The sequence below is a fragment of the Dama dama genome, chromosome 20, assembly GCF_033118175.1.
Source record: "Dama dama isolate Ldn47 chromosome 20, ASM3311817v1, whole genome shotgun sequence".
Lineage (NCBI taxonomy): Eukaryota > Metazoa > Chordata > Mammalia > Artiodactyla > Cervidae > Dama > Dama dama.
The window spans coordinates 44,633,038-44,645,717 of NC_083700.1; the positions used below are offsets into that span (position 1 = coordinate 44,633,038).

The following is a 12,680-nucleotide window of genomic DNA, read 5'->3' on the forward strand; positions in this document are numbered from 1 at the left end:
TCATTCACCTACTCTTCCTCCTTTGGAAGGCATATAAGAGTACTTAACATATAAGAAGGCTGAGCTGGTAGACAGTGGAGTGTCTACAGGGAGTGTCTACAGTGGAGTGTCTATAGTTCTGGATCAGCCCTCTTTTTCCTTTATCGGTTCCTCTTTATTTAACCATCAAATGCTAAGGCTCATGGAGGCAGGATCAAGACGAGGGTCAGAGAAAGGGGAACACGTGACTTGCCTGTTGTGATCCTGTATTTATCAAAAGATCCGAAAGACCAATTATGTTTTACAGACTATTAGCTTTTATTATAGTTTCTACTGCTGAATAACAAAACAACCCAAGATATTTTGTTTTTATATTTCATTATGCTCAGTGGTTTATTGGGTCAAGAATTCTGACAGGATACAGCAGAAATGGGATGTCTCACCCACATTATGTGCGGGGCCTCAGCTGAGAAGATACCATGCCTCAATGCTAAGGATTGACATCATGCTAGACATCTTTACTCACAAGCTAGTCATTTAATGCTGGATGTTGCCTGGAACTTTAGCTGAGGCTAAAGTGATTTTACACACACACACACATCAGAGCTGGATGTCTCAACAACTATAGCTTTTGGAAAGCTAATTCTTTCCAAAATAACCTTTCCAACCAAAATGTGAGTGATTTCTTCGTTTGTTCAAATAAACATATACACTGCTACATTTCCTCCCTGCTTTGGGACCACACTTCAGGCAGTGGAACGTTTCTAGCTTCATCTCTGTGTCAACACAGCTCATGTGGAAGTGGCCCCTTCACACAGCTTGGGTTCCAGCAACACTATTTCCATTTCTCTTCCCTTTAGAACTAGGGGTTCTAATGGCTTTTTATTACTGCAAGTCTGTAAATGCCTCAGTATCCTTTCTTTGTTCCTGAAACTTGCCCCAAATGCTATAAATAGTCCTTGCATTAAACTCTTCATTTAAATCAATGGAGAGAATTCTGATTCTTATCATGATCATGACTAATAGAGGCAAACAATAGGAGCTAAATAAAGATAGTTCCGAGAACATATGTGAAAAATTAATAACCAGACTTCCAATATCTTCTAAGTATTTGATAGAATTGTTAAATAGTATAATTGTCCCTCCACTGATAAAGATTATACACACACACACACATATACACATACAAACAGACACACATATCAGAGCTGGAAGTCTCAACAACAGAGCTAATGATTCTTTCAAAAATAACCTTTTCCACAAAAATATGAGTATTTCTTTCAAGCTTTTGAAATAATATATACATTGTTACATATATAACATATACACTGTTATATACATAACATATAATATATACAGTGCTATATATATAATATATACAATATATATAACAAACAATATATACATTGTTATATTTCTAATTTACTATAAAAATAATCTTAGTTATCCACCATTCTCATTAAAAATGATCACCTCCTTCTTTTCAAAGTGTTTATACTAAATATACTAGATAGTTCTGTTGCTTTTAAAGCTTTGTCAGAACTTGAAATTAATTCTGTTTGTCTGTACCTTCCAGATGGAGAAGGAAATGGAAACCCAATCCAGTATTCTTGCCTGGAAAATCCCATGAACAGAGGAGCCTGATGGGCTACAGTCCATGTGGTTGCAAAGAGTGGGACGTGACAGAGGACACACGCGCACACCTTCCAGAACCTTTTTTCTGCCCCATTATTTTTAAAAAGAATTTTTACCTCAGAAGCTCCAGCTGCTGAGCACTAAGCCTACATACCATGACTTCTCGAGGTCTACTAGTGGTGATGACAATAATTACATCTGTAAATTCCCTGATTATCCTAAATAATATAGATCTTCACTGTATTGGCTATTATATACTGAACTATTATTTACTGAGTAACACATAAATATCTCAGTGTTTCACTGTGACATATTCACCTATGCTCTGTTTCAACTCCTATTTCTTCTACACATTACAGTATTTAATAAAAATAAAGGCAATTTATTTTAATATATTCTTTTCCCCCAAAAGAACTTTTTCTTTTATACATGGACAAGTTTGTCCCTATTCTCTAGGTAAATTGTTTGCAAGTCTCATCTTATTTTGGCCCAGTTCTAAAACTATTGCTATACCTTTTATCCTTTTCTTATCTTTTTTTTTTTTTTTTTTTTACAAATTATCATTTATGTTCTCCTACCTTCCACATCTATTCTTGTCCTTTTAAGTCAATATCCTCTGCATTCTCTGTGTTCTATTGAGAGCTGATATCATTTAATCCTAACTGGATTATTTGAAAACTCAGAACAATACTTTGTTTTACTTTCCTATCTCTCTTGATGTATACTGTCATTTAGAGTTTCTGTCACATCTTCTAACTGAACTCCAAGACTGTGATAACAAGATATGAATCTTGCATTTCTTTGTTCCAAAGAATCCTTAGCATAGCATCTTACACAAAAATATTTAACAGGTATTAAACAGGTACTTACTTGTAATGCACCGAGAGAAAAAAATAAATGATTATAAGCCAAAGAACTTACTCTTTAAAAAGCTTCTGATCTGCAAATGTATCCCAATAAACCACATTAAAGACTTCCTCAGTGACTCAGCAGTAAACATTCTGCCTGCAATGTAGAAGCCTCAGGAGACAAGGGTTCAATCCCAGGGTTGTAAAGTTCCCTTGGAGAAGGGCATGGCAACCCACTCCAGTATTCTTGCCTGGCGAATCCCATGAATGGAGGAGCCTGGTGGGTTACATCCCTGGGGTCACAAAGAGTCAGACATGACTGAATCAACTGAGCACACACATGAACCACATTAACAAAATGAAGAATGAAAATCATATGATCATCCCAGTAGATAAAGAAAAAGCATTTGACAAAATTCAACATCGATTTATAAGAAAAATTTTCAAAGTGGGACTAAGGGAACATATCTCAACATAATAAAGGCCATATATGACAAACCCACAGCTAACATATACAGTGGTGAAAAACTGAAAGCTTTTCCTCTATGATCAATAACAAAATAAGGTTGTCCACAACAACACAAGAGAACACTCTACACGGACATCACCAGATGGTCGACACCGAAATCAGACTGATTATATTCTTTGCAGCCAAAGATGGAGAAGTTCTATACAGTCAGCAAAAACAAGACCAGGAGCTGACTGTGGCTCATAACATGAACTCCTTATTGCTAAATTCAGACTGAAATTAAAGAAAGTGGAAAAAACCACTAGACCATTCAGGTATGACCTAAATCAAATCCCTTATGACTATACAGTGGAAGTGAGAAATAGATTCAAGGGACTAGATCTGATAGACAGAGTGCCTGATGAACTATGGACGGAGGTTCGTGACATTGTACAGGAGACAGGAATCAAGACCAACCCCAAGAAAAAGAAATGCTAAAAAGCAAAACCGATGCCTGAGGAGGACTTACAAATAGCTGTGAAAAGAAGGGAAGGGAAAAGCAAAGGAGAAAAGGAAAGATATTCCCATTTGAATGCACATTTCCAAAGAATAGCAAGGAGAGATAAGAAAGTCTTCCTCAGTGATCAATGTAAAGAAATAGAGGAAAACAACAGACTGGGGAAGACAAGAGATCTCTTCAACAAAATTAGAGATACCAAGGGAACATTTTATGCAAAGATGGGCTCCATAAAGGACAGAAATGGTAGGTACCTAACAGAAGCAAAAGATATTAAGAAGAGGTGGCAAGATACACAGAAGAACTGTACAAAAAAGATCTTCATGACCCAGATAATCACGAAGGTGTGATCACTCACCTAGAGCCAGACATCCTGGAATGTGAAGTCAAGTGGGCCTTAGGAAGCATCACTATGAACAAAGCTAGTGGAGGTGATGGAATTCCAGTTGAGCTATTTCAAATCCTGAAAGATGATGCTGTGAAAGTGCTGCACTCAATATGCCAACAAATTTGGAAAACTCAGCAGTGGCCACAGGACAGGAAAAGGTCAGTTTTCATTCCAATCCCAAAGAAAGGCAAGGCCAAAGAATGCTCAAACTACCGCACAATTGCACTCGTCTCACATCTAGTAAAGTGATGCTTAAAATTCTCCAAGCCAGGCTTTAGCAATATGTGAACCGTGAACTTCCAGATGTTCAAGCTGGTTTTAGAAAAGGCAGAGGAATCAGAGATCAATTTGCCAATATCTGCTGGATCATCAAAAAAGCAAGAGAGTTTCAGAAAAACATTTATTTCTGCTTTATTGACTATGCCAAAGCCTTTGACTGTGTGGATCACAATAAACTGTGGAACAGTCTGAAAGATGGGAATACCAGACCACCTGACCTGCCTCTTGAGAAACCTGTATGCAGGTCAGGAAGCAACGGTTAGAACTGGACATGGAACAACAGACTGGTTCCAAACACGAAAAGGAGTGCATCAAGGCTGTATACTGTCACCCTGCTTATTTAACTTATATGCAGAGTACATCATGAGAAACACTGGGCTGGAGGAAGCACAAGCTGGAATCAAGACTGCCGGGAGAAATAGTAATAACCTCAGATATGCAGATGACACCACCCTTATGGCAGAAAGTGAAGAACTAAAGAGCCTCTTGATGAAAGTGAAAGAGGAGAGTGAAAAAGTTGGCTTAAAGCTCAACATTCAGAAAACGAAGATCATGGCATCTGGTCCCATCACCTCATGGGAAATAGATGGGGAAACAGTGGAAACAGTGGCTGACTTTATTTTCTGGGCTCCAAAATCACTGCAGATGGTGATTGCAACCATGAAATTAAAAGACACTTACTCCTTGGAAGGAAAGTTATGACCAACCTAGACAGCATATTAAAAAGCAGAGACATTACTTTGCCAAGAAAGGTCCATCTAGTCAAGGCTATGGTTTTTCCAGTAGTCATGTGTGGATGTGAGAGTTGGACTATAAAGAAAGCTGAGCACAGAAAAATTGATGCTTCTGAACTGTGGTGTTGGAGAAGACTCTTGAGAGTCCCTTGGACTGCAAGGAGATCCAACCAGTCCATCCTAAAGGAGATCAGTCCTGGCTGTTCATTGGAAGGACTGATGTTGAAGCTGAAACTCCAATACTTTGGCCACCTGATGTGAAGAGCTGACTCATTGGAAAAGACCCTGATGCTGAGAAAGACTGAGGGCAAGAGGAGAAGGGGACGACAGAGGATGAGATGGTTGGATGGCATCACTGATTCGATGGAGATGAGTTTGAGTAAACTACAGGAGTTGGTGATGGACAGGGAGGCCAGGCATGATGCGATTCATGGGGTTGCAAAGAGTCAGACACAACTGAGCGACTGAACTGACTCTCATCACTTTTATTCAACACAGTATTGAGCGTCTAAGCCACAGCAATCCGACAAAAAGAGGTAAAAAGAATTATAAATTGAAAAGGAAGAAGTAAAAACTATCACTGTTTGCAGATGACATGACACTATAAAAAGAGAAAAAAAAAAACTCCACCAAAAAACTACTACAATAAATGGATTCATTAAAGCTGCAGGATACAAAAATCAACATACAGAAATTCGTTGTGTTTTTATACACTAATATGAACTATCAGAGAAATAAGAACATAATTCCACTTACAGTAACTTCAAAAAAAAAAAAAAATACCAAGGAATAAATTTAACTAACAAGGTAAAAGAGCTATACTTTGAAAACTATAAGACACTGATAAAAGAAATTGAAGACAATATAAATAAATGGAAATATAAATACCATGTTCATGGACTGAAAGAATTAATATTGTTAAAATGTCCATATTACTCAAAGCAATCTACAGATTCAATACAAGCCCTATCAAAATATGAATGGCATTTTTCACAGAAGGGAAACAAATAATCCTAAAATTTGTATGGAATCACAAAAGACCTTGAATAATCAATGCAATCTTAAGAAAGAAGAACAATGTGAGCAGTATCGTGTTCCCTGGTTTCAAACTATGCTAAAAAAAACTATAGTAAACAAACAGTATGGTACTGGCACAAAAACAGATACATAGATCAGTGAAACTGAACAGTAGTCCAGAAATAAACCCATGCTTACATGGTCAATTAATTTATTAAAAGTGGTACAAGAATATATAGTAGGGAAAAGACAATCTGTTCAATAGATGGTGATGGGAAACCTGGACAGCGACATGCAAAAGACTGAAACAGCCATTTTCTTATACTAAAAAAAAGAAGTAAACTCAAAATGGATTAAAGAATGTAAAAAAAAAAAAAGACTTAAATGTAATACCTGAATCCATAAACTCCTAAAAGAAAACAAAGGCAGCTGCTCTTTAACCTTGGTCTCAGCAATCTAAGAATTTGTCTCTTCAGGCAAGGGTACCAAAAACAAAATTAAACAAATGGGACTATATCAGCTAAGAAGCTTTTGCATAGCAAAGAAAGCCATCAACAAAATGAAAAGGCAACCTACTGAATGGGAGAAGTTATCTGCAAGTGATATACCTGATAAGGGCGTTATATCCAAAATATATAAAGAATTCCTTCAACTCAATATAAAATGAATAATCATGAAAAAGAAAATAAGCAAAGCAAAAGAAACAACCCAATTTAAAAATGAGTAGAAGACCTGAATAGACAGTTATCCAAGGAAGACATAAAGATGGTCAGAAGACAGAGGAAAAGAATGTTCAATGTCACTAATCACTAGGGCAATGCAAATCCAAACCATAATATGGCAGACATCACCTCATACCTGTCTGAATGGTTTTTATAAAATGAACAACAAAAAACAAGTGTTGGTAAAAATTTGGAGAAAAGGAAACCCTTGCGGACTATTGGTGGGAATGTAAATTGGTGCAGTCACCATGGAAAACAGTATGAAGGTTTCTCAAAAAATTAAGAATGATCATATGATCCAGCAATCCCACTTCTGAAGAAATGAAAACACTAATTTGAAAAGATATACACACCTGTACATATCTTCGGGCTTCCCAGGTTGTGCTAGTGATAAAGATTATGCCTGCCAATGCAGGAGACATAAGAGATGTGGGTTTGATCCCTGGGTTAGGAAGATCCCCTGGAGAAGGGAATGGCAAACCACTTCAGTATTCTCGCCTGCAGAATCCCAATGACAGAGGAGCCTGGTGGGCTATGGTCCACAGGGTCACAAAGAATTGGACACAACTAAAGCAACTTAACATGCATGCATGCACGCCAATGCTCACTTGCTTCCCTAGTGGCTCAGACAGTAAAGAATCTGTCAGTTCAGTGTCAGAATCTGCTGCAGTGCAGGAGACCGGAGTTTGAACCCTGGGTCAGGAAGATCCTCTGGAGCAGGGAATGGCTATCCACGCCAATGTTCTTACCTGGAAAATTCCATGGACAGAAGAGCTTGGCAGGTACAGTCCATGGATTTGCAGAGAGTGGCACAGAACTGAGCAACTAACACTTTCACTACTTTTTTTCATTCTCACAATAGCATCATTTGCAACAACCAGGTTATGGAAGCAGTCTAAGTGTCCATCAATAGATGAACAGACAAAGATGCTGTGTATATATGTACACAACTGAATATTACTCAGCCATAAAAAAGAATAAAAATTTGCCACCTGCAACAACATGGATGGACCTAGAAGGTATTATGTTAAGTGAAGTAAGTCACACAAATGTTTTATCATTTCATTTATACGCAGAATATAAAAAAAAAAAATAGAACAAATGAACAAATAAAACAGAAACAAGATCCATAGATACAAACTAGCAGTTTGGAAGAGGGAGGGAGAAATAGGTAAAAGGGATTAAAAAGTGCAAACTTTCAGTTATAAAACAACTAAGTCACAGGTATGTAATGTACATGCAGAGAATATAGTCAATAATATTGCGGTAACATTATGATGGTTACTAGACTGGAGAAGGAAATGGCAACCCACTCCAGTGTTCTTGCCTGGAGAATCCCAGGGACGGAGGAGCCTGGTGGGCTGCCGTCTATGGGGTCACACAGAGTCGGACACGACTGAAGCGACTTAGCAGCAGTAGCAGCAGACTTATTATGGTGATCAATTCATAACGCATATAAATGTCAAATCATTACATCATACAGCAGAAACTACTATACTATTGTGTATCAACTCTACTTCCATGATAAAATGATTAAAAAAAAAAGCACCTGGACAGGGGTACGGTATATATACTCATAAATAATATAAGAAAATAACAGATACAATTATAAATATAAACTGAATATGAAAATTGTCAATCTCAAAGTTCTGAAGGGTAAAGTAAGTACACTTCAAAAGCAATAGCTGATACCACCTTAGGGTATGCTGGACAGTGGCAGTACAGAGGAGCAGGCTAAAAAGGCAGCAGTAGAGAGAGCAGGACAAATGAAGACGAGTTTCTTAACTTTGCTTGTCGAACTGCAGTTAATGGTTGCAAAATTCAACTTACTAAAATATAATCAAGCAGGACTCACACATGTGGATCCATCCTGCTTGCTACTGTTGTACTGGACCCATAGAAAAGTTAAGGCCCTCTTCTACAGAAGCCAGACACATAGGTTAAGGTAAAGATACAATATTGCATATTATTATATGCACTGCTTAATAATGCAGTGGTTAGGTATATTGCTGAAACTTACATTCTTTTAAAACAGAATACACAATTACAAAACAAAATTAGCTGGAAAAACAATTGTTTTATTTAGAATGAGAAAAGAAAGCTCAACAGCTGCTTGGAGTCACAGAGTTCTAGATTCCTTTCTTCTGAGATGGCTTTAAGCAATTCACCAGAAATGCTTACTTAGATATGCTTCTGGCTACAATCTGTCATTCCTGTACCACCTAGAACCTGTACTACTCCCAGTATCTTACATTTTCCAGAGACCTAGGCAAAAAAACAGCCCAAACTCAAATTTCATTAGCTTCATCTAAGATCGGCCTCAGACTACAAGAGACTCATTAAAACAGTGATTCTTGGTGGAGGTCAGGACACTTGGAATCTGGGGAAAAAGAAACCACATGACAAATGTAAACCATCTCAGATGATTCCGCTTGCCACTCTCTACACACTCCCTGTACTCATCCTCCCCACCCCAAGCTTCACAGTGCAGAGCCCCAAAGGCTAACGCTCCAGTGGTAAACAATCCTCCTTCAAAGCAAGAGACACAGGTTCGATCCCTGGGTCAGGAAGGTCCCCTGGAGAAGGAAACAGCAACCCACTCCAGTATTCTCCCCTGGGAAACCCCATGGACAAAGAAGCCTGGTGGGCTATAACCCACCAGGTCCCAAAGAGTCAGACATGACTTAGCAACTAAACAACAATGGTATCTTAGAAGGCAATATAAATAAGAACTGATCAACTGTCCTTGATCTGAACATAAAGTATGTGTGGAACAACAACAACAACAAAAAAAGTCAGTGTAAACTTTTTACAAGTAAACAAAAAATAATTCCACTGTTTTACAATTTAAACACACTGAAAGGTCACGTGGTTTCATCAAGGGTATAAAGCAGATACTCCATCTGAACTTCCCCAATACACCTGTGCCTACCACTTCACTTAATCTTAAAGGGAAAAAGGGAGCGAGTTTTGCATATTCCTCTTTGGGGTCTGAGTATGCTTGTTCACTTTATAACTTTTCTCCCAGAATAAAGCAGTGGTGAAGTCTGTTGCTTTGCTTAACACCTCAAGGTAACACTTAACCTACTGCGCAGGCTTCTTAGTCATGAATACAATGTTCCCATCTCAACTCTTCTACCAGCAGCAACTCAGAGAAGCTGCAGTGGCACTGAACGGCCTCGCAAGAATGGTATTTTTCTTTTCCAAAACAAAATTACAGCCATCAGCCTACGGGCACCACAAGTCTGCCAGTGTCCAAGTCGATTTCTCTCCAAATATCCTGCAAGTTCAGAGGGCCCTTTGGTCTCTAGGTTGCCCCGGGTTAGGTTTAAAAATGAAAGCGCCGGCGGTGAGTTGGGTGGCAGGAGCTAAAAAATCCTGAGCTCCGCAGCGCAGGAGCTTCCTAGTTGGACACACGAACTGTTTTCTCCTGAAGAGGGATTCCCTCACGCCTCTTCCCACTAGACTTAAGACTCACCTCCGGCGCCACCCAAGTCTCCAATCCAAAACCAGCAACAACACTAAATCAAGAATAATTTCCCTAGACTCGGGTGATTTCGCTCCCAGGGTTCAGGGCTGGCTGCGCCCTAAAAGAAGCTGCCAGGGGCGGGGGCACTTTCGGGCCACCGCCTCCCCGGTTCCAGCACTGTCCCTGGAAATATCCGCGTCAGAGAAGGAAAGAGGAGAAAAGTGGGCAATGGCACAACTTTGCAGACTCCACGAAGCTATGGCCCTGCCGAACGCAAGGTCAAAGTGCAGAAGAGTGAACTGCTGCAATTCGGGACCTGCTGGGAGTCAGCCCCGGGGGCGGCGAGCAGCCAGGCAGGATCAGGCGGCCTGGGCAGACCCACCCACTCGCCGCTCCGAGCCTCCAGCGGGGCCGGGGGAGCGCGCTAGGGCGGCCGCCGCACGGCGGGGCCAGCTCCGGGAGTTGACTTGGAACTTTCCCGGGACGCGCCGCCCTCACCTTGCTGAACACCTCCAGGTCGTCCTCGTCCTCGTCCAGATCCAGCACCTCGGCCTGCAGCAGGGCGGAGGAGCCGATGCTGCCGGGGAGGGGGGCGTCACCCCCCGGGCTGTCCCCGCCGGCGCCCCCAGCCGGGAGGCCCCAGGAGCGCGCCTGAGACGCCCGGCACTCGCCCTCCATCCCCAGAGTGCGAGCCGGTCCGGCCGTCGCCGCCAGCCCGGCTTCCCCGAGCTTGCCCATTGGCTCCCGCGCATCCTGCACCTCCCCGGCCGGCCCCGCTCCAGCCCCACGTCCGCTGCGCAGACGCGGAACTGCTGGAGCGAACGCCCGGCCTGGGCTCGTCCCCACCTGGCTTGGGGCCTGCGGGAGGCGAAGGGGTGGGTCTCGGGGGCTCTGGCTAGGGTGGGGCCTGGGACGCGACCCCCTGAAAGTAGGGAGTGGGACCTGGCTGCTGGGCTACCCTGCGAGGGCTTCTACCGGGGCGCGGGTCTGGGCAGAAGCGACCGAGCGAACCGCGAACTTCAGAGGATCCACAGCGGGGCTGGAAAGCAGTCGCCCCATCTCGCCAAGAGAAAAAAACCATTACTGTATTTCCTGTAGTTTAATGGTTGCTTTTTTCCCTCCCCGGTTGTGGTTTTCGAGTCCGTTTTTTACTAAGGCTAATGCAAAAACTCTTCTGTTTTGTAATTGATTTTTGACCCAGTGACCAGACTGTGTGGTCATTTCACTATCAAGCCAGGAAAGTTGGATTTTAAAACTATTTTCAGCCACTTTCAAATGTATCTTTACTCCTGGAAGTCTTCCTGAAGTCAGTGAGCAAGAATGTTACTAAGGGTCAAGGACAGCAAGCGTGACTGGACATTGCCATCGAGAAATAGTCTTCAGTCTTTACACTGCCAATGCAAAGCCATAACTGTTTAGTTGTTCGCTGCTTTTTATTAATATTAAAAATAATTCAAAAAAAGAAATTCCAAAAATAAAGGAAAATTGAATGTAAATCGATATATTTGGAACTATGTTCAGGTTTTATTACTTACTTACCTCCTCCCCAACACTTTCCTCCCATCAGCCAGGAAAGAATAGCTAAGAAGTTTGCACAGAGAGCAGAGGCAAATTCAAACTTGGTTTTTAAAATGTCTGTGGCAAAATGTTTAGCCTAATGTTTAACATATTTAACTTCAGAAAAAAATTTAGACGTGTAAGAGAATTTCTCTGATTAGAAGACAAGGCCTTAGTAATACGTGCCTCTTAACCAATCATATTGGTTTCAGTTCATAAACACACTTCTTCAAGCAAGCATGTCTCCCTGCTGGTTGAATATCCAGGCTCCTTCCTATGCTTTATGGTTCCTGTACCCAAAATGCCACCTCCTGCCCATTCTTCAGGAATTAACTGTAATCCCATGTCTTTGAAGAAGATTTTCTGATTGACACTGTCTGTTGCCAGTTTAGCATTTACTTTTATTTCATGTAATAGATTGCATTTATTTTATGTAAATGCCTTACATTCTTTATTAGATTATAACATTTTAAGATTAGAGATCACATTATTTATTAATAAACCACAGTGGCAGATGTACTCACTCAAAAAGGCTCTCTGCTAAGAGAATAGGAAGGATACAAGTTATTAAAAGACGTTTTCCTCTCTAAGCTCACACTGGCTGGTGAGAAAGATTCAAGTTTTTCGAACTGCAGTCTGAACCAGGAAATTCTTAAGGGTACTGTGACTCAGAGGATTGCCAGAAAGCATAGAGACAGGCTCAGAAAATGGACGGAACAAACCAAGTTTGTATCACAGCCAAACTGATACCACGGAATTAATACAGCAGACGTTGCCACCACCAGTACTGAGCCCCAGATAGCACACCCAGTCCGCGCACTGCCACGGACAGTGACATCACTGAGTCCACGTGCTGATACCCAGGACAGTACCACAGCTGTCTCTGAGAACTTCTTTGCTGTTACACCACAGAAGTGCCCACAGCCCTGTTTCTCTGTTAATTATTCTACTTCCAAAACCCCGAAAGGGGGTTAAAAGACAAATTAGACATTTAAAAGACAAATTAGATTTCTAAGCATATTAAGTCCACATTGATACTAGTCAGCCAAAGACAAAAAAACAATCCCTACTATATAACTCATTCCTT

At 40.9% G+C, this 12,680-nt stretch overlaps 1 protein-coding gene across 2 annotated transcripts in view; it reads right to left on the minus strand.

Annotated features, from left to right (window-relative positions):
* The window catches only part of SNX7 (sorting nexin 7), a 107,821-nt gene extending 97,059 nt beyond the window's left edge, over positions 1-10,762 (minus strand). Inside the window, exon 1 of one of the 2 annotated variants that reach the window (XM_061121312.1) lies at positions 10,535-10,760. In XM_061121312.1, the coding sequence (XP_060977295.1) occupies positions 10,535-10,714 (180 nt within the window). In that variant the 5' untranslated portion in view covers positions 10,715-10,760. Of the gene's footprint in view, positions 1-10,534 lie in introns of both variants that reach the window. The other variant, XM_061121313.1, reaches the window with a different exon arrangement.
* Positions 10,763-12,680: the final 1,918 nt, after the last annotated feature.